This window comes from Eutrigla gurnardus (assembly GCF_963514095.1).
Source record: "Eutrigla gurnardus genome assembly, chromosome: 9".
NCBI lineage: Eukaryota > Metazoa > Chordata > Actinopteri > Perciformes > Triglidae > Eutrigla > Eutrigla gurnardus.
In genome coordinates this window covers 21,644,367-21,666,490 of record NC_139923.1, presented here as the reverse complement: position 1 = coordinate 21,666,490, position 22,124 = coordinate 21,644,367, and the positions used below count along the sequence as shown (strand labels likewise).

At 47.5% G+C, this 22,124-nt stretch overlaps 1 protein-coding gene and 1 long non-coding RNA gene across 2 annotated transcripts in view; one reads left to right on the top strand and one right to left on the bottom strand.

Moving 5' to 3' along the window:
- Window positions 1-3,222: 3,222 nt before the first annotated feature.
- On the bottom strand, window positions 3,223-9,303 carry LOC311018543. The gene is made up of 3 exons (XR_014597735.1): window positions 9,241-9,303; window positions 3,543-3,678; window positions 3,223-3,458 (listed from the first exon to the last, which is right to left on the bottom strand). It is a non-coding gene; the product is annotated as an uncharacterized lncRNA (long non-coding RNA).
- Window positions 9,304-10,320: 1,017 nt separating this feature from the next.
- The window catches only part of bmal2 (basic helix-loop-helix ARNT like 2), a 39,136-nt gene continuing 27,332 nt past the window's right edge, over window positions 10,321-22,124 (top strand). Inside the window, exon 1 of the mRNA XM_084018020.1 lies at window positions 10,321-10,508. Within this exon, the coding sequence (XP_083874146.1) occupies window positions 10,451-10,508 (58 nt within the window). The 5' untranslated portion in view covers window positions 10,321-10,450. The remainder of the gene's footprint in view (window positions 10,509-22,124) is intronic.

The following is a 22,124-nucleotide window of genomic DNA, read 5'->3' as shown; positions in this document are numbered from 1 at the left end:
GTTACTTATCTTTGCCTGCGTTGCCTGATTCAGGTGATCAAGTTGGTATTCGAGTTGCTTCACCTTTTCATCTTTGTGTTGCTGACACACCTCTACAAGATGCTCAAGGTCATGCACATCTGACTTCAGCTTGTCATTCTCTTCCTTCTGTTTTGCCGTCAGAGACTTGAGTCGAGCCAGCTCCTCACTGTTCCTCTCATTCTGCTCTTTCAGACAGATTTCCTTTTCCTGAAGCTCCAGCAACAATAGCTTGAATTCTTTGATCTTTGTCAGAGATTCCTCATTGATCTGCGTATGTAGGTCTTTTATCTCATCTTTTTCCTGATTTAGTTTCAGACCTTCTCTGACTTGACAATCAAGATCATTCAACAGATGTTCAATCCGTTCTTGTTTCTCCTTTCTCAGAGATTCAAGGTGGACCACCGCAGTCAGGCTTTGGTTCTCTTCCTTAAAGGTTTTCTCATTTTCCCGCAGATTACCATTCTCTGCCTGAGTTTTGTCCATCTGAGATTGATGCCGGGCCATCTCGTCAGTCATGATCTCACCCTGCTCCTTTAGAAGATTCTCTCTTTGCTCATAGTCCAGCACTGTTGACATGAGATCATCTATCTCTGTCTGCTTTGTCTCATCCAGCTGTTGAAGTTGGTGTTTGAATTGCTTCTCTTGCTCATATTTGCTTTTTTGAGCCTTCTCTACAAGATGGTTAAGGTCATGCACACTTGTCTCCAGGTTGTTAATATATGTTTGGTTTGAATTCGTCATGCATAGAAGTGAGGTAAGCTCACCCTTAATATGTTCATTAGTCTCACTCAAGACCACATTTGCCTCCTTCACTTCTTTTAATTCAAATTGAAGGGAACTTGTTAAGGATCGGAGGGCATTCAGCTCCTCTGACACGTAGATGAGATTAGTTCCGTCCATGTCTAGACAATAAGTCACTGAACGATGGAGGGACAACGGCTTTATAGATTCTTGGTGAGCTTTGATCTGCGTCATTCGTGACGCATCGATGCCTTTAATGTCTCAATCGAAGGCAGCAAGACGATGACACGTCATGAAATTCTAAATTCGAATAGACGTCATTACGTTCAATGCGCTATGGGACGTTTTATGTTATTGTTTTAAAGACTAGCTACTATTTAAATGTATGTAGCCTACAGCAGAATATGGAGTAACGATGCCGTAAGTATTGTGATGTGAATATGCTGGGGGACACAATCGATGACGTAATTAGCATCACCTGTGTATCAAGGGAATTGAGTACAGGTGTGTGTGTGTGTGTGTGTGTGTGTGTGTGTGATTGCGGGCGGGAGGTCGTCTGGAAGGTGACAAAGGACAGAGCAGACGGGGCACGGAGAGAGCATCTGACTGCTGCGGTTCGGCACTCTTGGGAGGGAGGGTGTCGTTCGCAGCCGTTTAGGACTGCCGGCGATGAAGATAGTTAGAGAGGGGGTCAGAGGTTCCTGTGTGAGGAGGGGAGGTTTGCTGCCTCCTGTAGGAAGTTAGGGCCGGGCTTTAGAAGAGTGCAGGAGCCGCCACTGCTCTTCATACTCCCTGCTGCCGCGTGCGCGACACTGACGTCGGCCGAACTGTCTGTGCCGTCCAGCGAAGCCGCTCCCCGGGGAGTTGGACGGCATCACAAGCTCAGACCCCGGGGGAGGGTCTCGTCAAGCGGGCGAGTTAAGTTTGACCAATATTGTTGTTAAATGTATTTCTGTATGTGTGTGTGTTTTATATAGGCCGTTGTGTAGTGCAGAGGGGGGGAGGAGGTTACAGGTGTGAGAGCTATCGTCATAAGCGGGACATCCATACGGTTACACTTTAAACGGCGAGGGTGGATTGCTGTGATTTCTCAAGTTGCTGTGATTGATAAATTGCAGTGCCTCCTGCGTTGAGGGTGTTGCGTGCTGTGATTTGAAATGGTGTGCCTTAACCTAGAAACTAGCCCTGTGTGTGCTGTGTAGTGGTTCTTCACTTAGATGAAACGTGCAGTGATCGTCCTGTGGTGACTGGTGACCTCTAGTCATTTGTAGTCCTCCTTACCTTATATCAGCCAGATAGACAGTGGAGAGAAACAATACAATGTTTGTATTATATGAGGCTACATTATCAAAAAAACAAAATCAAATGTGTGATTTTTTTTTTTTTTTTTTTTTTTTTTTGTAATCAAGAACAAAGGTAACATGTTGTGCTTGATGCTGAGAGAAGGGAACGGATACTGAATCTTAAAGAAATACATTTATGATTTATGTGAGCTCTTACAAAGAAGTGTTGGAAAGTGTTTCTCATTTCCAGCACATTCTCATTACAACGTCATGCCAACTCGTTGCATACTAATACTCCTAACTCACACTGATGCTTTGCCAGAACCTCTTGGCGTCACTTTTTTTGCAAACGTTACTGTGAATTCAAGCGTTTATATAACGCTTGCAGAGGTTAAGGAAAAAATAATAACTATATTAACTAAGTAGTTAACAACATAAGTACAGAAAAAAACACAAAAATCCCTTCCAAATAACTCAATGATCCTTCCCAATGCCAATGCTGCTCTCCTGTTTAAAGTCATGCGTTTGTTTGATACCCAAGGAATGAGAAGAGGCTAATATTTTTGTTTCAATTATTGTTTTTATTTGTATGACGTATTTATGTAATGTTAATACTGTACTGATCTTTTCTTTATTATCATGTGTACACTCCATTTATGAACCGGTATTTATTGTTTTTCCTGTCAACCCACTGATCTACACTCTAATCCAGTAGGTGGCAGTAATCTACCATTTGTGTCCACCGAGGCTCATGTATGAAGGTATTATTGGTGCAAAAGGTTTGAGCACCTGTAAAAGTGGAATTTGTAGTTGTGATTGTGTATCAGTAAATTTGAAGTCACAGACTCGGATTCAGTTAATTCTATAATATATTTTATTAGAATAAGAGACAAACATTTAAAATATTGCACATGGAGTGTTACTGCGCTTCACACATCTCTTGCGTTGCAGACTTCGGGCACAAACTCTTTCCGACTGCACCGGCGGCTGCTTCAGCTTCTGCAACACAAATCAGAAATCGTTGACAATCACACAGGCAGGAGAACTTTACATGGAGCTCACCTGGAATGGTTCCAAGGCTGGAGTTGTCAAAGAACTGCATGCGACGGGTTCTGGACAGCAGCGCCGAGCTTCCGTCCCCGTCAAAGAATGGGCAACTGGGGCCGTCGAGCACGGAGACCTTGGGAGAGCCCAGGGTCATCCTGGGAGAGCCCAGGACATTCTTGGGAGTAACCAGAAACTTCTTGGGTGAGTTGGCTGATGAGGTTTGAGTCGTCCGGGGTCATGGCCCTGACCCTCTTGGTGAGGGGGCGGGGCGACGAAGGCTTGTCCACCTCGGTCTTGCCCATCGTCCTCAGCTTGATGGCTCTGCTCTTCCACTTGCTGATCTCTTCCTGCTGACTGGACACCAAGCTGATGAGAGAGGACAGGATGTCAGAGAGTTCTCATAGACACAATAGACTCAGGGTGGACTCTTCCAAAGCAGGTTCATCTCACCGTCCCAGCTCTGCTATCTTCAGCTGAAGCCGTTTGACCTCCTCCTCCAGTTTGTTCTTCTCCAGCAGAATGCTGCTCTGGACCACCAAACCACTGGGGTTAGTGAGTCTGGCGTGAAGGTCCTCACCCTACAGAACTGAATTAAACACCAGTGTTAGTATCTATTAAAACACGTGTCTTTAAATGCTGCATTCGGGCCCGTGTCCACATGGAACCAAAATCCATCACATGATGTACAAGGAGCAGCTCAGTCATGCTCAAGTTGATGCCGATGCCTCACATGTGTGTGTGTGTGCCTATATCCACGGGGGTATATATGCGCTAATGGGCTTGATTACTTGGATACACCTGTTGGCACATCGTTTTGCTCCACATATCTCAGTGGAGGTGGGATTTGTGATTTGTAGGTGAAGGAAACAGAATCTGTGACTCGTGGGGAAGATTTGCGCAGTTGTAGGCCTACTTCTCGATTTGTGTTTGTGTTTCAAAAGAACACAAATATTTTCGTGGGAAATTATTTTACATACATTGAACATTTATTGCACAAGTTCACTGTGATGGCCGCAGACGCGTCCACACCACAGTAAACACCGTCTGCCTGTCGGTAACCCCTCCCCTTGCACTCACTCACATTTTGATGCTTAAAAGATAGGTGGAGGGTGTGTTTGTGTTTTGTCTCTTTGGTTTTGTTACGTTAACCTTTAAAGGGCCCTAAATCTTTTGTTAACTTTGAGTTTTGACTTATGTTTGACCAAAGAAAAATAAATTTAAGCTGTTGTTGCTACTCCTGAGTCTGCGTCCCTGTGTCAACTACTGGGTCCCTCACATATGGTGGCAGTGGTGGGATTTAGCCAGTAGGGGGCGCAGACTTGTATTTTTTTTCCCTCCATTTTTCATCGATTTTTCTTCTCCTTTTTGTGAGTGCAACCTCCTACGAGATGCAGCGTAACTGCAGAGGGTGTGGCACCCAGCGAGGAGCAGCAGCAGCAACTCCTGGTGCAGGGCTAGCGAGAGGCTCTGAGGATGGCAGTGGCGGGGAAGAGGAGAACGCCAGCAATTCGGGAGAGACAACTCTCAGAGAACTGGCGGACCTGCTACGCACACACATCGTGGCTCAGGAGGCACGGGAAACCCAGCGCACCCAAGAGCTGGGGGAGCAAGACCGGCGGTTTGAGGCCCTCCGACAACAATTTGGCTTGTTGCGGCAGGACGTGGCGGGGCAACCTCCTCCAGTACCACTCGGGGAAGCTCGAGGTGGTCCAGCATACGAGGTAGGAGGTGAAGCGGATCCAAACGGGCCGCCTCCACGCGGTCCCCGGCCAGGCCGCTACGCCGAGCCAAAGCTACAAAAGTTGTCCGACTCAGATGATGTAGAACATTTTCTAATAACTTTTGAGCATGTGGCTGCCGCTTGCCAGTGGCCAAGAGGGGACTGGTCGCTGCATCTTGTCCCTTTATTGACTGGGAAGGCCAGAGGTGCGTATGTCCATATGGAGGGAGACGACGCCCTCAACTATGACAGAGTTAAAGCAGCTATTCTGAGAAAGTATGATATTAATCCCGAAACTTACCGTCAGAGGTTTCGATCCCTTGATGTGGGGCCGGAAGAGAGTCCGAAGGAGCTCTATGTGCGACTAAAGGAAAATTATGTAAAATGGATCCAACCAAGAGGTAAAACTGTGGCGGAAATTAATGAACTTCTTATTCTTGAACAATATCTGCGTATGCTGTCCCCTTAGTTACAGGTCTGGGTCAAGGAGCACAACCCAGAGTCAGCAGGGGACGCTGCAGAGCTGGCTGTCTTCGTGGCAGCAAGGAGGAAGGGCCAGCAGTGGAGCTATAATGCTTGGAGGACCCCCAGAGAGCCACGTAAGCCCCAAAGCCAGCATATGCAGCGGTACCCCCAGAGGTTTGGTAAGCCTCCTTTCCAGGAAACTCCTACCTCTGCATCAAAGCCCACTGGCAGAGTCCCCGTCTGTTATCAGTGTGGAGAAGAGGGCCATATAAAGCCAAGATGTCCGAGGGGGGCAGCAAAGGTAAATCATGTATGCCATGTTCCTAGGCCACAGGCTGAGTCAGGCCAGACAGTCCAGGAGATGCCTCATATGATCAATGTGCAAGTGCATGGCAAAGAGTTTCAAGCACTTGTGGATTCTGGGAGTGACCAAACATTGGTGCATCAGGAATGTATTGCATATGATCTTGTGCAGAATAATAACTGTATTCCAGTGCGTTGTGTGCATGGAGATGAGAAGCTAATACCGACTGCTGATGTCTATCTTAAAGTACAGGATCAAACTTACCTCATGACCGTGGGTGTGGCAGACAACCTCCCCTTCCCGGTGGTGCTGGGCCGAGATCTGCCAGTACTGCCGGACCTGTTGCAGCGGAAGCAGACGTGCAATGTTGCAATGACGAGGTCCCAATCCAAGAAGGGTGAGGAGTCTCCCCCATGGGTGAGTGTTTTGCCTTTCTATGATGCAGACTTGGAGAATGCACCCGGGAGATCCCGGAAGTCACGCAGTCATAGAAGAGAGGATAAGTTCCAGTACACAGTCAGCCATCAGTCTTCTGAATCTCCCCTAACACCACCGTTGGAACTTAAACTGCCTGTGAATATCATTGAGATGCAGAATGATGACCCAACATTAGCAAGCTATATGCTGAAGGCTAAGGAACAAGAGGGGAAGCCTAGGCCTGATCAGGATGCTGGAGAGTGGTATTTCCTGAAAGACGGCGTGCTCTACCGCCAGTGTGGGCCATCTACACAGTTGATGGTTCCGCAGGGCGCTAGAGGGACAGTCCTCACTCTAGGTCATTCCATACCTTGGGCTGGACACTTGGGGAAGAACAAGACTGTAGCACGCATCAAGCGTCACTTCTTCTGGCCTGGGATAGGGGGTTCTGTTGCTCAGTTTTGCAGGAGCTGTCCCGAGTGTCAGCAAGCGCCAGTGAAGGGGCCTCCCAGGGCTCCTCTTCAACCTCTGCCCATCATCAGTGTCCCTTTTCAACGGCTCGGGATGGATGTTGTGGGGCCAGTTGAGAAAACCAAAGCAGGTAACCGCTTCATGCTTGTTATTACTGATTATGCAACAAAGTATCCGGAAGTGTTTCCCCTGAAGTCTGTGAAGGCAAGATACGTGGCAGCGTGCTTAGTCCAGCTGTTCTCCAGGGTGGGTTTTCCTTGTGAGATCCTTACAGATCAAGGCTCGAACTTTATGTCCACCCTGTTGAAGCAAGTGTACCATCTGTTGGGCATCAAGAGCCTTCGCACAACCCCATATCACCCCCAGACTGATGGGTTGACTGAAAGGTTCAACCAAACAATTAAGCATATGCTCAGGAAGTTTGTGAATGAGACGGGTTCCAATTGGGATCAATGGTTACCGTACCTTCTTTTTGCATATCGAGAGGTGCCTCAGTCCTCCACTGGCTTCTCTCCTTTTGAGTTGCTCTATGGCAGAGAGGTGAGGGGGCCTCTGACTCTGCTCAAAGAACTCTGGGAGGGGGGCCGGGGAGGTGAAGAGCCTGTGGATGTTGTGTCTTATGTCCTACAGATGAGGGAGAGGCTGGAGAAGATGAGCGCTCTGGCCGAGGCACACATGGCAGATGTTCAAAAGCAGCAGAAGACCTGGTATGACCAGACAGCTCGACACCGGATCTTCAGCCCTGGACAGAAGGTGCTGGTGTTGCTGCCTAGCCAGGAAAGCAAGTTGCTGGTAAAATGGCAGGGGCCGTATGAGGTGCAGAAGAGACTCGGGCCCACCACCTACGAGATCGCTACTCCGGGTCGAGGTCGGTCTACCAAGGTGCTGCATGTTAATCTCCTCAAGGAGTGGATCTCTAGACCTGAAGGGAAAGAGGTGATGCTGATTAGGAGGATTGATGAAGAGGAGGATATGGATGACCAATACTTACCTGTGGCCGCTCCAGTGGTTCTGGACTTGGAACATCTGGCCGATGAACAACAGTCCCAGGTGAGAGCCTTGTGCAACCCTCTCCTTTTTTCTGAGAATCCTGGCAGAACTAACCTGGTGGAACATAATATCACGTTAAAGTCTGATGCGGTTGTGAGACGCATGAGTTATAGGATCCCAGAGCGACTCCAGGAGTCCCTGAAGAAAGAGGTGGATCTCATGCTGTCGTCTGGAGTGATCGAGCGCTCCCAGAGTGAGTGGTGCCATCCGGTGGTGTTGGTACCAAAGAAAGACGGTAGTGTGAGATTTTGTATTGATTTCCGCTACTTGAATTCTGTTCAAAATTCGATTCGTATCCAACCCCCAGAATCGATGACCTCATAGAGCGCCTCGGCAAATCCCAGTTTCTGACAACTATTGATTTATGTAAAGGATACTGGCAAATTCCACTCACCCAGAGTTCCTGTGAACTGACTGCTTTCCGCACCCCTTGGGGCTTGTTCCACTTCACTGTACTCCCATTTGGCTGGCACGGTGCTCCAGCGTCATTCCAAAAAATGATGGACAAAGTACTTTAAGGATTGTCTGATTTTGCATCTGCCTATCTGGATGATATAGTGATCCACAGCACCACCTGGGGGGATCACCTGGAACATCTGAAGGAGGTCCTGGACCGCCTCCAGTCTGCAGGCCTAACGATCAACACCTCCAAATGTGTGTTCGCCCGGGCTGAAACAGAGTACCTGGGGTTCACCGTTGGTAAAGGTACTGTTAAACCTCAGCTTCAAAAGGTGCATGCTATTGAAAATTGTCCTCTGCCCCAGACCAGGAAACAGCTGAGGTCCTTTATCGGCATGGCAGGATTCTACCAGCGGTTCATACCTCATTTCTCGGCCAGAGCAGCCCCCCTCACGGACCGAGTCGGATCGAGATGCCCCAACAGAGTCCAGTGGTCAGAGGAGGCCGTAGCAGCTTTCCACGACCTCCGCCAAGTATTGAGTAAGAGCGCTGTATTGCGCAGCCCAGACTTTGATCAACCCTTTGTCTTGCAGACAGATTCGTCTGATAGAGGTCTTGGAGGTGTTCTCCTGCAGGGGCCGCCAGAGGACAGACATCCAGTGGCTTACATCAGTAGGAAGATGGTACCCCGGGAGGTTCCATACTCTACGGTGGAGAAAGAAGCACTGGCAATCAAGTGGGCTCTTGACTCCTTCAAATATTATCTCCTTGGAAGAGAATTCGTCTTGGAGACCGACCATCGAGCACTCCAGTGGCTGGCACGAATGAAGGACACGAATGGGCGCATCACAAGATGGTACCTCGCATTGCAGCCCTACCGATTTACTGTTGCTCACATCCCAGGGAAGTCCAATGCCACAGCTGACTTCCTGTCTCGCTCCCATGGCGAGTCTCCAGAAGGGGGGGGGGGGGGGGGGAGTGTGTGATGGCCGCAGACGCGTCCACACCACAGTAAACACCGTCTGCCTGTCGGTAACCCCTCCCCTTGCACTCACTCACATTTTGATGCTTTAATCATTAGTATAATTTGCACATTTAGGTTTATTCCTGCACGTTATTATTATTATTATTAGGATCGACATACATCGTTGAACATATGTAAACAAATAAACACACGACACATAGTCTTTCGATTTCATACCTCATATAGACTTTATTTACTTTAAGCACGTCATGGTCACACATTTGCAAGTGCACACATTTGTGTTGACTATGGGTTTGCTGTTATTTGTTGTTAATTCTTTTTGTTCTGCTTTATTTACCATGCCCGCTGCGGGGGTCCTGAGTCTGGCCAACTCCGGCGTCGTGGTGGGGCGTGCGGCGACAATTGGGGTCCGGGGGGAAACCAGCCAAAAGACGGGCAGAAAGGTTCCGCCAGTTTAAGACCTGCTCAGCATGATCCAACTGCTGTCCAGTCGTGGGGGGGATTTAAGATTTTGGGATTTTGTTATGTTTAATTTGAGTTGGATTGTTTTGGGTATATATGTAAATATTAGTTTAAATAGGTTATTTCTGTAGAAATCTTTAGTTTGTCTTTTTCACAATTTTTGGTTCTTTTGTAAGCTTAATTGATTTGATAATTATCCTGTCATTTATTTTGGTTTAGTCAAGTAGTATTTAAGCAGTTCCTTTGTTTCATTTGGGAAAAGATAGGTGGAGGGTGTGTTTGTGTTTTGTCTCTTTGGTTTTGTTACGTTAACCTTAAAAGGGCCCTAAATCTTTTGTTAACTTTGAGTTTTGACTTATGTTTGACCAAAGAAAAATAAATTTAAGCTATTGTTGCTACTCCTGAGTCTGCGTCCCTGTGTCAACTACTGGGTCCCTCACATTCAGATTTGCACAAATTTTGTCCACAACTTCACATTGTCTGATACAGGTACACAAATATGTTTTGCACCAAATATACAATAACAATAGGAGCAAAAATGTGAGCGTGTCAGTTTTTTAATCTGTGACTTGTAAAATAGGATTTGTGCACCTGTAATTAAGAATTTGTGAATGTGTAAGTGTTGTGTTGTATTTGTGGAGAGAGAAAAAATCTACAAGTACACAACTCATAGAGTCTGTGACTTCAAATTTACTGATACACATACACAATCACTGTCACAACTACAAATTCCACTGTTACAGGTGCTCAAACCTTTTGCACCAATAATACCTTTATACTCATGGGTAGAAGAAAACTGGTTTGCATACCGCCATAAAAATCCAAAGAAGCAGAATCGGTGTACTTTCCGTACCAGTTGGTGGCGGTAAAGGGCCACCGAATTGTTTACCAACGGCCAAAACATCAAGAATCCGATTTCATTGCGCCCTCTGCCTCTTTTTATTTTTCTTCATAGCGGGAATGTAAAGCAGCTGTATGTCGCCGCCCCTCTTCCACAATCTGTCCTAATTGACACAACAACATCCCGGACGCCTCATCCATATGTCGTGGTTCTGGGCCCCAGCGCACCGGCTCCGGCTCCAGCCATGTCGGGCAGGAACACAGCGTCCGGCGGCGGTGACAGATCGGGAGGCGAACCGGCAGGTAATTGGGGAAACCCACCATTCAGCGGTTTAAACGTTCGGCTGGTTAAACCTACAAGTACGCGCAGCACTTGGATAAAAAACGAGAGAAGCGCCGCGGTGTGTTGGTTTGCGACGTCTCTCGCCGGTTGACGGTAACTTTGTGGTTTCCGAAACTAGGTCAGTAGAGCAGTAGACCAAACTCGCCCTCAACGCCATTTAAACAACATTACACGACGTTGTTTGCCACGCGGAATATGACTAATGTTATCAATATAACTTAATTATAAGTAACTATATCGTGGTGTTTATTGACGTTAGCTTAAACGACTGAACCACGAGATGTTAAGGCAGGCATATTAGATTTATAATAAGCCATCTTCCCTCACTAAAAAGAGGTCAAGATACTGTGTTGTCCACAGTATCTTGTAGGCTTGATGCTATTGCATTGTAGTTACAAATGTGTAACTTGAACAATAGGATCATTCACTTTTAAATTGGTTTTATAATTATACTGATTCATTGGTTATACAGCAGACCAAATGTCATTTTTGTTTTATCTGTCACTGGCTAATACAGCTAGAGTTTGTGTAAAAGAACAAGATCCTCGATAGGGGTCATTCCATGTCATTTCATCAAATGCCTCCCACCTGACTATCTCAGAATGTCCTGAAAAAATTCAAGTACAAAGACACGCATGTTAATAGGACAAATCCAAAATATTAGGTCTCTACTGTCAACAATTTTCTCATTAAACATCATTGAATGAAGGGTAGTTTAGACGGTTTTTGGCATCATGCTCTGAAAAAGCCATTTTTAAACAGCAATATCTGGAAAACTATCTCACCTGGGGCCTTCAAAATTTCTACAGTGTATATCTGTTACTAATAGCCTCCAGACATGGAATATCGGGGGTGTAGCTCAATGATAACCTAGTATGGTAGGTACTTAAAATGAGGTTTGTCGAAATAAAGTAGTACATTTGAAGAGTGGCTGAGCTCCCATTTTTGCAGATAAAAGACTTCTATCACTTCTGCCTTAATCTCTGGTGTTAGCTTTAACATTCTACAAAATATGGTCTCTCTTAGATGATTAGTTTCATGGATATTAAGGCTCAAAAATGGAAGTAAACACATCTTTGCGCAACTTCAGAGTCATATTCCAAAAAACTCACTTCGTGAGAAAACTGTTGACAGTAGAGACCTAATATTTTGGATTTGTCCTATTCACAAGTGTGTCTTTGTACTTTAAATTTTCAGGACATTCTGAGATGGTCAGGTGGGAAGATTTTCAGAAATTTGATGAAATGACACGGAATGACCCATAGGAGTTACACAATGCATTTCTTTTAAATAACACAAGTTCTGTTTCATAGTTTTAAGAAAATTTAGCCCGCTCAATTCAAATAATGTTTGTCAAATGTAAAGCTTCAGTTATACTGTCAAATTCTGCTAACTAAATATACAATGTTGGTCAAGGTTACTAATTAAAACCGACTTTGAATGGTGGTCTCTCCTCCAGAGAGATGAAGTATTGGTCCTTTCAGTAGACTGAAAGAGCGTTGGAGTCATAAAATAGCTTTTGAAAGCTTCTGTCAATTAGAGAAGGATTTGTAGGGCTTGTTCATTAAAGGGCCCAGTCAGGATGCCACGGTGGACCTTTCACAGACCATATGGAACTACTAGACTCCACAAGATTTTTTTTTTCTTTCTACTTTCATAACAGCCGTTTAACGCAAATAATCATATACTGCTTTAACAGTGTCTAATTAAAAGTAAAATAAAAACTATTCAAGTCATCGCTCCTTCATATTGAGATTGCTTTCCTGTAGAACATGTTTTTTATATACCCAACACACTGATTTGTATGATATTAGCAATGTAGTTAGCTGTGTCTTACAGTGGTACTAAAAGTTTCAGGTGATTTGAGTTTTATTGAATCAAGCTATTATGTTGACTGCCAAGACCCTGTCTAACTGCACAGTTGACCATTGTTGCATAAATATGAATAAGAGAATCAAACTATTTATTTGGAGCCAAACTGTCCTTCATTACCTGAGTATCTTTGCCTTGATCAGCACATTCTTCTAACAAATATAGAGCTCATAGCGGTTAAGTGCAGCAGATGCTTATTCATGGATTGAGTGAATGAGCAAGTTAATTGACACGTGAGAGCAGGAGAGAAGGATTATGGGATGTCCAGTCATCTAGTACCGTTCACTGTAACCCTGTAATCTAACCGATCTTGAGAGGGGAGCAGGATTAAAAATCAGGTTGTTGCTGATCTGTTAATGGCTATTTGGGTCACGGCTTCTGTGGAGCCGAGTTGAAAATGGGTGCCATGGATCAGCCATATTTGATCTATCTAGTGCAGTCCTCTCCCGCACGTACTTCTGAGGCCATGACTAAATCACAGCCATGAGAGCACCACATTTTATCAGAATAGATGATAGACTGCAGAAATACAGAAAGGGAGGCAGTAGCGCTGTAGTCTCTGTGTAGTCTCTCCACAACAGCAGCTTGTACTTTAGTGATCTCCATTAACATATGCCGCCATCCATTCAAATAAAGACATCGGTGGACAAGCAGCAACGTTCTGACATCGACAGCATGCCACGCTGTAATCATGCAATGGTACATGAGGTGCCAAAATACTCTTTATTGGTCACTAAACAAAGCTGATTGTAAAATTATTTATTAATGAATACTAAACATATGTTGTTACATACAGATTACCCTTCACTTAACATGACGAAAATACACTTGAATCGTAAACCAGTGACGCAAGCAGTCAGTCTCTCACTCTCAGCTGAATGTGATTTTTCTCCAGAAGGCCTTAAACTTAAGAAAGAAAATAGTCAAAAATTATGACTTTGTGGAGTCGGGTAAATGATGAGACAAGAGACGGAGATGGGTCGAGTCAGCTTTACTCTCCACATCAAAACAAACGAGTCTTACTCGCACATGAGTTCAAATCGTAACTGACGTAAACACGAACTGTCGTAAACCGGAACTGTTTACCTTAAAGGTACAGTCCCTTGGTGAATGTCTCACACAGCAATTGTGGGTCACCACACAGGCCCCCCCAGAATTCACCCAAACCAACAGGTCCAGAGCGAACAGGCAACACACAGAGAACATCGGACACCCACTAGCGCCAAACAGAATACACTAGTACGAAACAGTCCCTAGAAAAATCAACGCCTAGGCGGGCGGACCAGGCGGCCAGAACGGCTGCGCCTAACAGGAGAAGGGCAAGAGGCAGGAGCAGGGGTCGAGGCCGCCGCAGGACCAGGGGTCGAGGCTGCCGCAGGCGGGCGCCCCCGTCGCGGGGGCTGAGCCAGCTGGAGCGGTTCGCCAACATCCACATGAGCAGGCTTGAGCCGGTCTATAGCCACCCGCTCAGGCCTGCCCCCCATATCCACCACAAAGTTCTTAGGCCCACCCTCCAAGACGCGGAAGGGCCCATCGTAGGGGGGCCGCAGCGGGGTACGGTGGCCATCGTGGCGGATGAAGACGTACTTGGCCGACGGTAAATCCCTGGGAACGTAGGACCGGGGGAGGCCATGGCGAGACGTCGGAACGGGAATGAAAGCGTCCGCAATGTCCCGGGACGCAGCACGATGGGAGGCAGCCGACCACGGGGCCGTGGCGTCCGGAAGAAACTCCCCAGGGACGCGCAGGGGCTGGCCGTACACCAGCTCTGCCGACGAGGCCTGAAGATCCTCCTTGGGGGCGGAGCGAAGGCCCAGCATAACCCACGGGAGGCGGTCAGCCCAGTCGCCGCCCGTAAGGCTGGCCCTGAGCGCGGCCTTCATGTCCCGATGAAACCGCTCGCAAAGCCCGTTGCTCTGTGGGTTATAGGCCGTGGTGCGGTGGACCTTCACTCCCAGGACACCGGCGACCGCAGTCCAAAGCTCCGACGTGAACTGCGGCCCCCGGTCTGAGGAAATGTCTGACGGTGTGCCGAAACGGGCCACCCAAGCCATAACGAACGCCCGGGCCACCTCAGCTGCTGTAGTGGAGGACAGGGGAACCACCTCTGGCCACCTGGTGGTCCGGTCCACCATGGTGAGGAGGTAGGTGTAACCACGGGAGGGTGAAAGCGGGCCCACCAGGTCCACGTTCACGTGGTCGAAACGCCTCTCCGGCACTTTGAAGAGTGCCAAGGGGGCTTTGGTATGCCGAGTCACCTTCGCACGCTGGCACGCCACACAGACAGCAGCCCAGGCCCTGACGTCCTTCCGCAGGCCCGGCCAGACGAACTTGGCCCCCACGAGCTTGGCAGAGGCCTTCACCCCTGGATGGGAAAGGCTGTGGATCGTGTCGAAAACCTTACGCCTCCAGCCAGCAGGCACCATGGGGCGCGGTTGGCCAGTAGAGACGTCGCAGAGGAGCGCAGTGTTGGCCGTGCCAAACACCACATCCTCCATGAGGAGTGCCGTGGGGGCTGTCCTGTAGGCCTGCACCTCAGAGTCAATAGCCTGATCCCCAGCCATAGCTGCGTAGTCGAGGCCCAAGTGGACGGAACCAATAACCACCCGAGAGAGGCAGTCGGCCACAAAATTGTCTTTGCCGGCCACATGCTGAACGTCAGTGGTGTACTCCGAGATGGCGGAGAGCTGACGCTGCTGTCGACCAGACCATGGCTCCGAAGACTTGGCCATGGCGAACGTCAGCGGCTTGTGGTCCACAAAAGCCGTGAACCGACGGCCCTCCAGCAGGAAGCGGAAATGACGGGTGGCGAGGAAAAGAGCCAGGAGTTCCCTGTCAAAAGCGCTGTATTTCCTCTCGTTGTCGCGGAGCTTCCTGCTGAAAAAGGCCAGCGGTTGCCAGGCTCCTCCCACCCACTGCTCACACACAGCCCCCACGGCGTAATCAGAGGCGTCCGTAGTAAGAGCAACCGGGGCGGTCGGAGACGGGTGCGCCAGCAGAGCAGCGTTGGCCAACGCGGTTTTGGCAGCATCGAAGGCAGCCGTCATTTCCGTGGACCAATCCAACACGTCTGCAGGCTTCCTGCCCCGTAAGGCGTTGTACAAGGGTCGCATGAGCTGGGCCGCATGGGGAAGGAAACGGTTATAGAAGTTCACCATGCCCAGGAACTCCTGCAGGGACTTCACCGTGCGCGAACGTGGGAAACTGGCGATGGCGTCCACCTTGGCCGGGAGGGGAACCGCCCCCTGCGGAGTGACGTGGTGGCCGAGGAAGGTGATGGATGACCGGCCAAACTCGCACTTGGCCGGGTTGACAATGAGACCATGCTCACTGAGCCGACCGAACAGCTGCCGTAGATGCGTCAGGTGGTCGTCCGCGGACGCACTGGCAACGAGGATGTCATCCAGATAGACGAACAGGAACGGCATGTCCCGCAGCACAGAATCCATGAGGCGCTGGAACGTCTGCGCTGCACCCTTGAGGCCGAAAGGCATCCTCAGGAATTCAAAAAGTCCAAAGGGCGTGATGACCGCCGTCTTGGGGACATCCTGCGGGCGGACGGGCACCTGATGGTAACCGCGTACCAGGTCCACCTTTGAAAAGACGGCGGCGCCAGCCAGGTGGGCGGTGAAATCCTGAATATGCGGTACCGGGTACCGGTCGGGAGTGGTGGCGTTATTCAAGCGACGGAAATCACCACACGGACGCCAACCGCCATCAGCCTTGGTCACCATGTGCAGGGGGGAGGCCCACGGACTTTTGGAACGGCGTACGATGCCGAGGCGCTCCATGGTGGCGAACTCCTCCCTGGCGATCGCGAGCTTGGCAGAGTCCAGGCGGCGGGCCCGTGCATAGACCGGGGGGCCAACCGTGGTGATGTAGTGCTCCACACCATGCTTAGCCACAGCCGATGAAAACGTTGGCGTGGTGATGTCAGGAAACTCAGCCAGCAGGCGTTGATACAGGTCCCCGGTGGCAAACGTGTTCGCAAGACAAAGCCCCCCCACCCCCCCCAGCGTGCAGGGGAACGAAGCAAAGGAGAGGGCGTCGATCAGGCGGCAGTTGGTAACATCCACCAGCAGCCTGTATGCGCAGAGGAAATCCGCCCCCAGGAGTGGCGTAGACACGGCAGCCATGACGAAATCCCAACCAAAACGCCGGCCGCCGAAACACACATCCACATACCTCGTGCCGTAGGTACGAATGGGTGTGCCGTTGGCGGCGTCCATCGGGGGGCCATGGCCGCCAGCCATAGTGTCCACAGGCGTCGCCGGCAGGATGCTGCGCTGAGCCCCAGAATCGACCAGCAGCCGCCGGCCGGACAAGGTGTCAGTGACGAACAACAGCCTGCAGTCCCGACCAGCGCTCACAGCTGTTAATGAGCGCTGGCCCGGGCTTTTCCCGGGGCCCCAAAACTGCAAGGCTGGCGACACTGCTTGGCTTTGGCCCCGAACCTGGCGTGGTAGTAACAACACCCGTCGTCATGCTGTCGGCGGGCGGTCACAGCGGCTGCGGTGTCCGGGTCGTACCCCTGCGGCGGAAACGGGGCCGATGTGTGCTGGGGAGGCAACAGCGCATGAACAAACTGCTGCCTGTTGGCGAGGAAAATCCTGTCGGCCTCTACAGCCACCGCCCGGTAGTCCTTGGAGGCAAAGAGGGGTGAGCTGGCCAGAGCAGTGCGCACGGGCGCTGGAAGCTGCCGCAGGAAGATGTGGGCGAAAAGGAAGGAGGGATCCGCCGAGCCCAGCACAGCCAGCATCCTCTCCATCAACTCAGACGGCTTGCCGTCGCCCAGGCCGTTCAGGGAAAGGAGGCGGTCCGCCTTCTCCAGCTCCGACAGTTCAAAAAGGTTCACGAGGAACCCCTTGAGCGCGTCGTACTTGCCGACAGCTGGAGGAGCCTCCAACCGCGCCATACACCTGGCCGTCGTCGAGGCATCTAAGGCTGCTACAACGTGGAAATATTTAGTCACGTCCTGTGTTATTCCCCTCAGCTGGAACTGGGCTTCGATATGTTGGAACCACGACCGTGGGTTGTTCTGCCAGAAGTCCGGCAACTTGACGGTGGCAGCATAGATAGCGCCGACGTTAGCCGCGTCGATAGCCGCACCGCCAGCGGCGGCCGGCGCCGCGGCGGGCGCGTTGTTATCACCGTCGATGTGCAACATTTTACAGTCGTATCCAACTCACGTCGGGGTCACCAATTGTGGAGTCGGGTAAATGATGAGACAAGAGACGGAGATGGGTCGAGTCAGCTTTACTCTCCACATCAAAACAAACGAGTCTTACTCGCACATGAGTTCAAATCGTAACTGACGTAAACACGAACTGTCGTAAACCGGAACTGTTTACCTTAAAGGTACAGTCCCTTGGTGAATGTCTCACACAGCAATTGTGGGTCACCACAACTTAACAATTTATTTTGTTTAACAAAAAGAAAAAAGAACAGGCACTCAGGTGAGTTTGAAAAAGTTAAAAACCCTATATTGAAGTGGATAATTTAAAAAAAAACACCAACGCGTGTCGGCTTGCACCTTCCTCAGGGTGTTTGCAGACAAGAGACACATCCCAGTAATTATAATACAATCAAGTTCAGCTGCGAATCCTTAGATCTGTGCAGTGCTCCTCCAGGCCGGCCTGCGGGAGGACCATGCAGGAGCACTCTAATAGCACCATCAGGGGCCTGAAGAAATTCTACTTGTAAAAAAATGTATTAGGTCAACACTTGTTGACAAGTGTTGACCTGATAATACAAGCATTTACACCAGCACCAGTTGAAACTTACAGAGCTCAATGGCTGATAGTAATATTGAACCTAATTAGGCATTATCATGATATAATGTCACATTCGACTGGCTAATGGTTAAAAAACATTACTGGGCACTATAACACGGTAAAACCAGAGGGTGAATCTCTTGGTTTCCAATATAAATATAAAAAAAGACACGTATTGCTTGTTTACCACAACATACCTCCACAGTTCATGAGTTTCCTCACATTTGTGGTGGACATGATTTTGTTTGTGCGTAAGAAGTTAGCCAGCTGTCCTCCAATAGGAACTACAATCGCCATCACCATGTGGGGGACAGCAGACAGGATCCCCACCTGGTGGGAGATAACACATTCAGGAATGTAAATCAGCCCTCCTGTGATTAATCATTTGTCTTTATGGATATTTGTCATCGTCAGGTGAATGGCTGCGGTGACGCTGTGAGGCCCCAACCTTGCTGATGGGGAAGCCAAAGACTTCCTCAAAGTACGCCGGCTGGCTGATAAGGAGCAGGTAGAAGGTCCAGCTACAACAGAAGTTGGCCACGATGATGGCATAGACGGGCATAGAGGTGAAGAAACGACGCCACGGTGTCTTGAATTTCTGGGATCGGAAGAAAGAAGTCAGTGTATGCCATTTGTGGTGTGTGTAGTCATGTGACACGTGTGTGTGTGTGTGTGTGTGTGTGTGTGTGTGTGTGTGTCTCATTTCATCAAATGCCTCCCACCTGACCATCTCAGACTGTCCTGAAAAAATTCAAGTACAAAGACACACTTGTTAATAGGACAAATCCAAAATATTAGGTCTCTACTGTCAACAGTTTTCTCATGAAACATCATTGAATGAAGGGTAGTTTAGACGGTTTTTGGCATCATACTCTGAAAAGCCATTTATAAACAGCAATTTCAGGAAAACTACCTCACCTATGGCCTTCAAAATTTCTACAGTGTATATCTCTTACTAATAGCCTCCAGACATGAAATATCAGGGGTGTAGCTCAATGATAACCTAGTATGGTAGGTACTTAAAATGTGGCTTGTTGAAATAAAGTAGTACATTTGAAGAGTGGCTGAGCTCCTATTTTTGCAGATAAAAGACTTCTATCACTTCTGCCTCTATCTCTGGTGTTAGCTTAAACATTCTACAAAATATGGTTTCTCTCAGATGATTAGTTTCACAGATATTAAGGCTCAAAAGTGGAAGTAAACACATCTTTGCACAACTTCAGAGTCATATTCCAAAAAACTGACAAGTATCAGGTCCAAACTTACTTTTTTTGAAAGATCATATTCTTGTTAAAATAATATTAAAAAATTAGGACATGCAGTACCAAAACCGGCCACAAAAACCCCCACCAATATCAGGATTTTAAAAAATCACTGCGACAAATTGAGGCAAAACCCCCTCCTGATTTTTTTATATGATTTTAACAAGAATATGATCTTTCAAAAAAAGTAAGTTTGGACCTGATACTCAGTTTTTTGGAATATGACTCTGAAGTTGAGCAAAGATGTGTTTACTTCCATTTTTGAGCCTTAATATCCGTGAAACTAATCATCTAAGAGAGACCATATTTTGTAGAATGTTTAAGCTAACACCAGAGATAGAGGCAGAAGTGATAGAAGTCTTTTATCTGCAAAAATGGGAGCTCAGCCACTCTTCAAATGTACTACTTTATTTCGACAAGCCTCATTTTAAGTACCTACCATACTAGGTTATCATTGAGCTACACCCCTGATATTCCATGTCTGGAGGCTATTAGTAACAGATATACACTGTAGAAATTTTGAAGGCCACAGGTGAGATAGTTTTTCAGATATTGCTGTTTAAAAATGGCCAAAAACCGTCTAAACTACCCTTCATTCAATGAAGTTTCATGAGAAAACTATTGACAGTAGAGACCTAATATTTTGGATTTGTCCTATTAACAAGTGTGTCTTTGTACTTGAATTTTTTCAGGACATTCTGAGATGGTCCGGTGGGAAGATTTTCAGAAATTTGATGAAATGACACGGAATGACCCCATAACCTGTTTACATTTGACAGTTTTCTTTGGTTCTCTGACACGTGCCTGATGTACAAATTGACCCATGATCTTGCACCAGCACCACTCAAGCAATGTGTTTCATTCTGCAGGGACAATGTAAGGGTATCCAGGGCTGCAATGAGAGGGGACTGTTACACTAAATTTAAGAAGACCACCTTTGGCCAATCAGCATTCTCATATCAAGACAATCAATCTTGTGATCATTGATCTTTCTTTTAAATTAGTTTTTACTTGTAATGTTAATCCTGCTGTCTTTGAATTGTGTCTGTAATGTCTAGTTTGTGTGTTTTACTGTGGTTGAACATCCTGCCCAGGGACTACAGATGCAAATTAGCTATTTAGCTAACCCTGGTATAGAAGCTATTCTATGCATGGTCCCTGTCAAACAAAACCAATGAATCAAATCAGTTGGTGCATTGTTTCCCCAATGGTGGTCTCGATGAAGGTCCTCTCCTCGTCGCTGATGGTGGGATGTTCAGCAGGACTTCCATATGCCAGCAGGAGCCACAAGACATACCATATGATCCCAAAAACACCTTTTCATTTTCAAAACAACAACAAAATGAATGAATTCCTTTGCAAAACAGTTGAAGGTGTTATATATTTGGCTTTTTGAGGAGTAGGACAGACCCAACATTCTCTGGACCACCAGGATTTTCATTATTAAAATTAAATGAACAAGGTATGAGTCACAGAGCCCAGACGGTAAAATGCTAATTTACATCAATAAATCATGAGATTATATCACAGCAGAATGAGTCGATTTTTATTAAAACACTTTTGGCAAAGTATGAATTTGATGTCAGTGTTAATCATTTTAATAAAAACCCTAAAGCCATTCAGATGACGCTTATTGTGCAAAGCCTACAAAGTACAACTGCCAAGGCAGCGTGCCATGATTAAAAAAAACACCATTCATGCCACTAAACTGACACCTATATGACTGAACACCTGATTACTGGGAAAGATTGTAACATACATATTCTAAATATAAATATTTATAAATATGATGGCTAAAGCCGTCATTGAGTCAGTCAGATTGTTATGGCTGCCAGATTTCTCTACCAGGTTATTGATTCAATAAAATTCCTTGGTTTAGGATTTGTGCCTTGCACAATAATAAATCAAATAAAATTTGAAATATGCAACAGGAGGCGTATTTTAGACTCCTCCCTTGCAGAGCAAAATCAGTACGATAACATATATATAAAATATTTAATACATGTACAGCACAACTAAAAAATATGACACTTTCTATGAAGGTCATGTATATAATGCATCATAAGCACATTTATAAAACACAAGCAATGTGACGCTTTAATTACATGAATAGAGGGAGAAGCTCCTTGTGAGAACACAGGTGAGATGTGTTCATTTGAGTGACAATGTAGCCCCAGAAGAAGGAGCCATAGATCAGCCCCACTGTCTCTGGGTCCCAGTTAAACTGAGCTTTCTAGAGAGGGAGAGAGAAAAAAACATACCTGCTAAACTCTGGCAATTACATGTGCTACTAAATTGCATTAATTTGGAAAAAACAGCAATTTAGTTTGCTCCTGTAAGGCTGGATGATCTTCTGAGCAACAAGAAAAAATGCACACATAAAACTAAGTCCTACGACGTCCTGTCTGATTTGATCCAGCTACCTGCAGCACAGGGGTCCCATTGATATAAACGGTGTTGTTGTTCACCATCTCCACAATGGCCACTCCGAGGTTGCAACGGATGCCAAAGGAGATGTAGAAGCCCAGGCCGCTGAGGATGGCCATGATGTAGCGCTTGGGCAGACCACCACAGCTGCAGTCCAACAGTGGGGCAGGACGCTGCGCTGATGTCACCGGACGCCCATCCTCTGTCAGCTCAATGATGTCCTCTTCTTCTACATTACTAC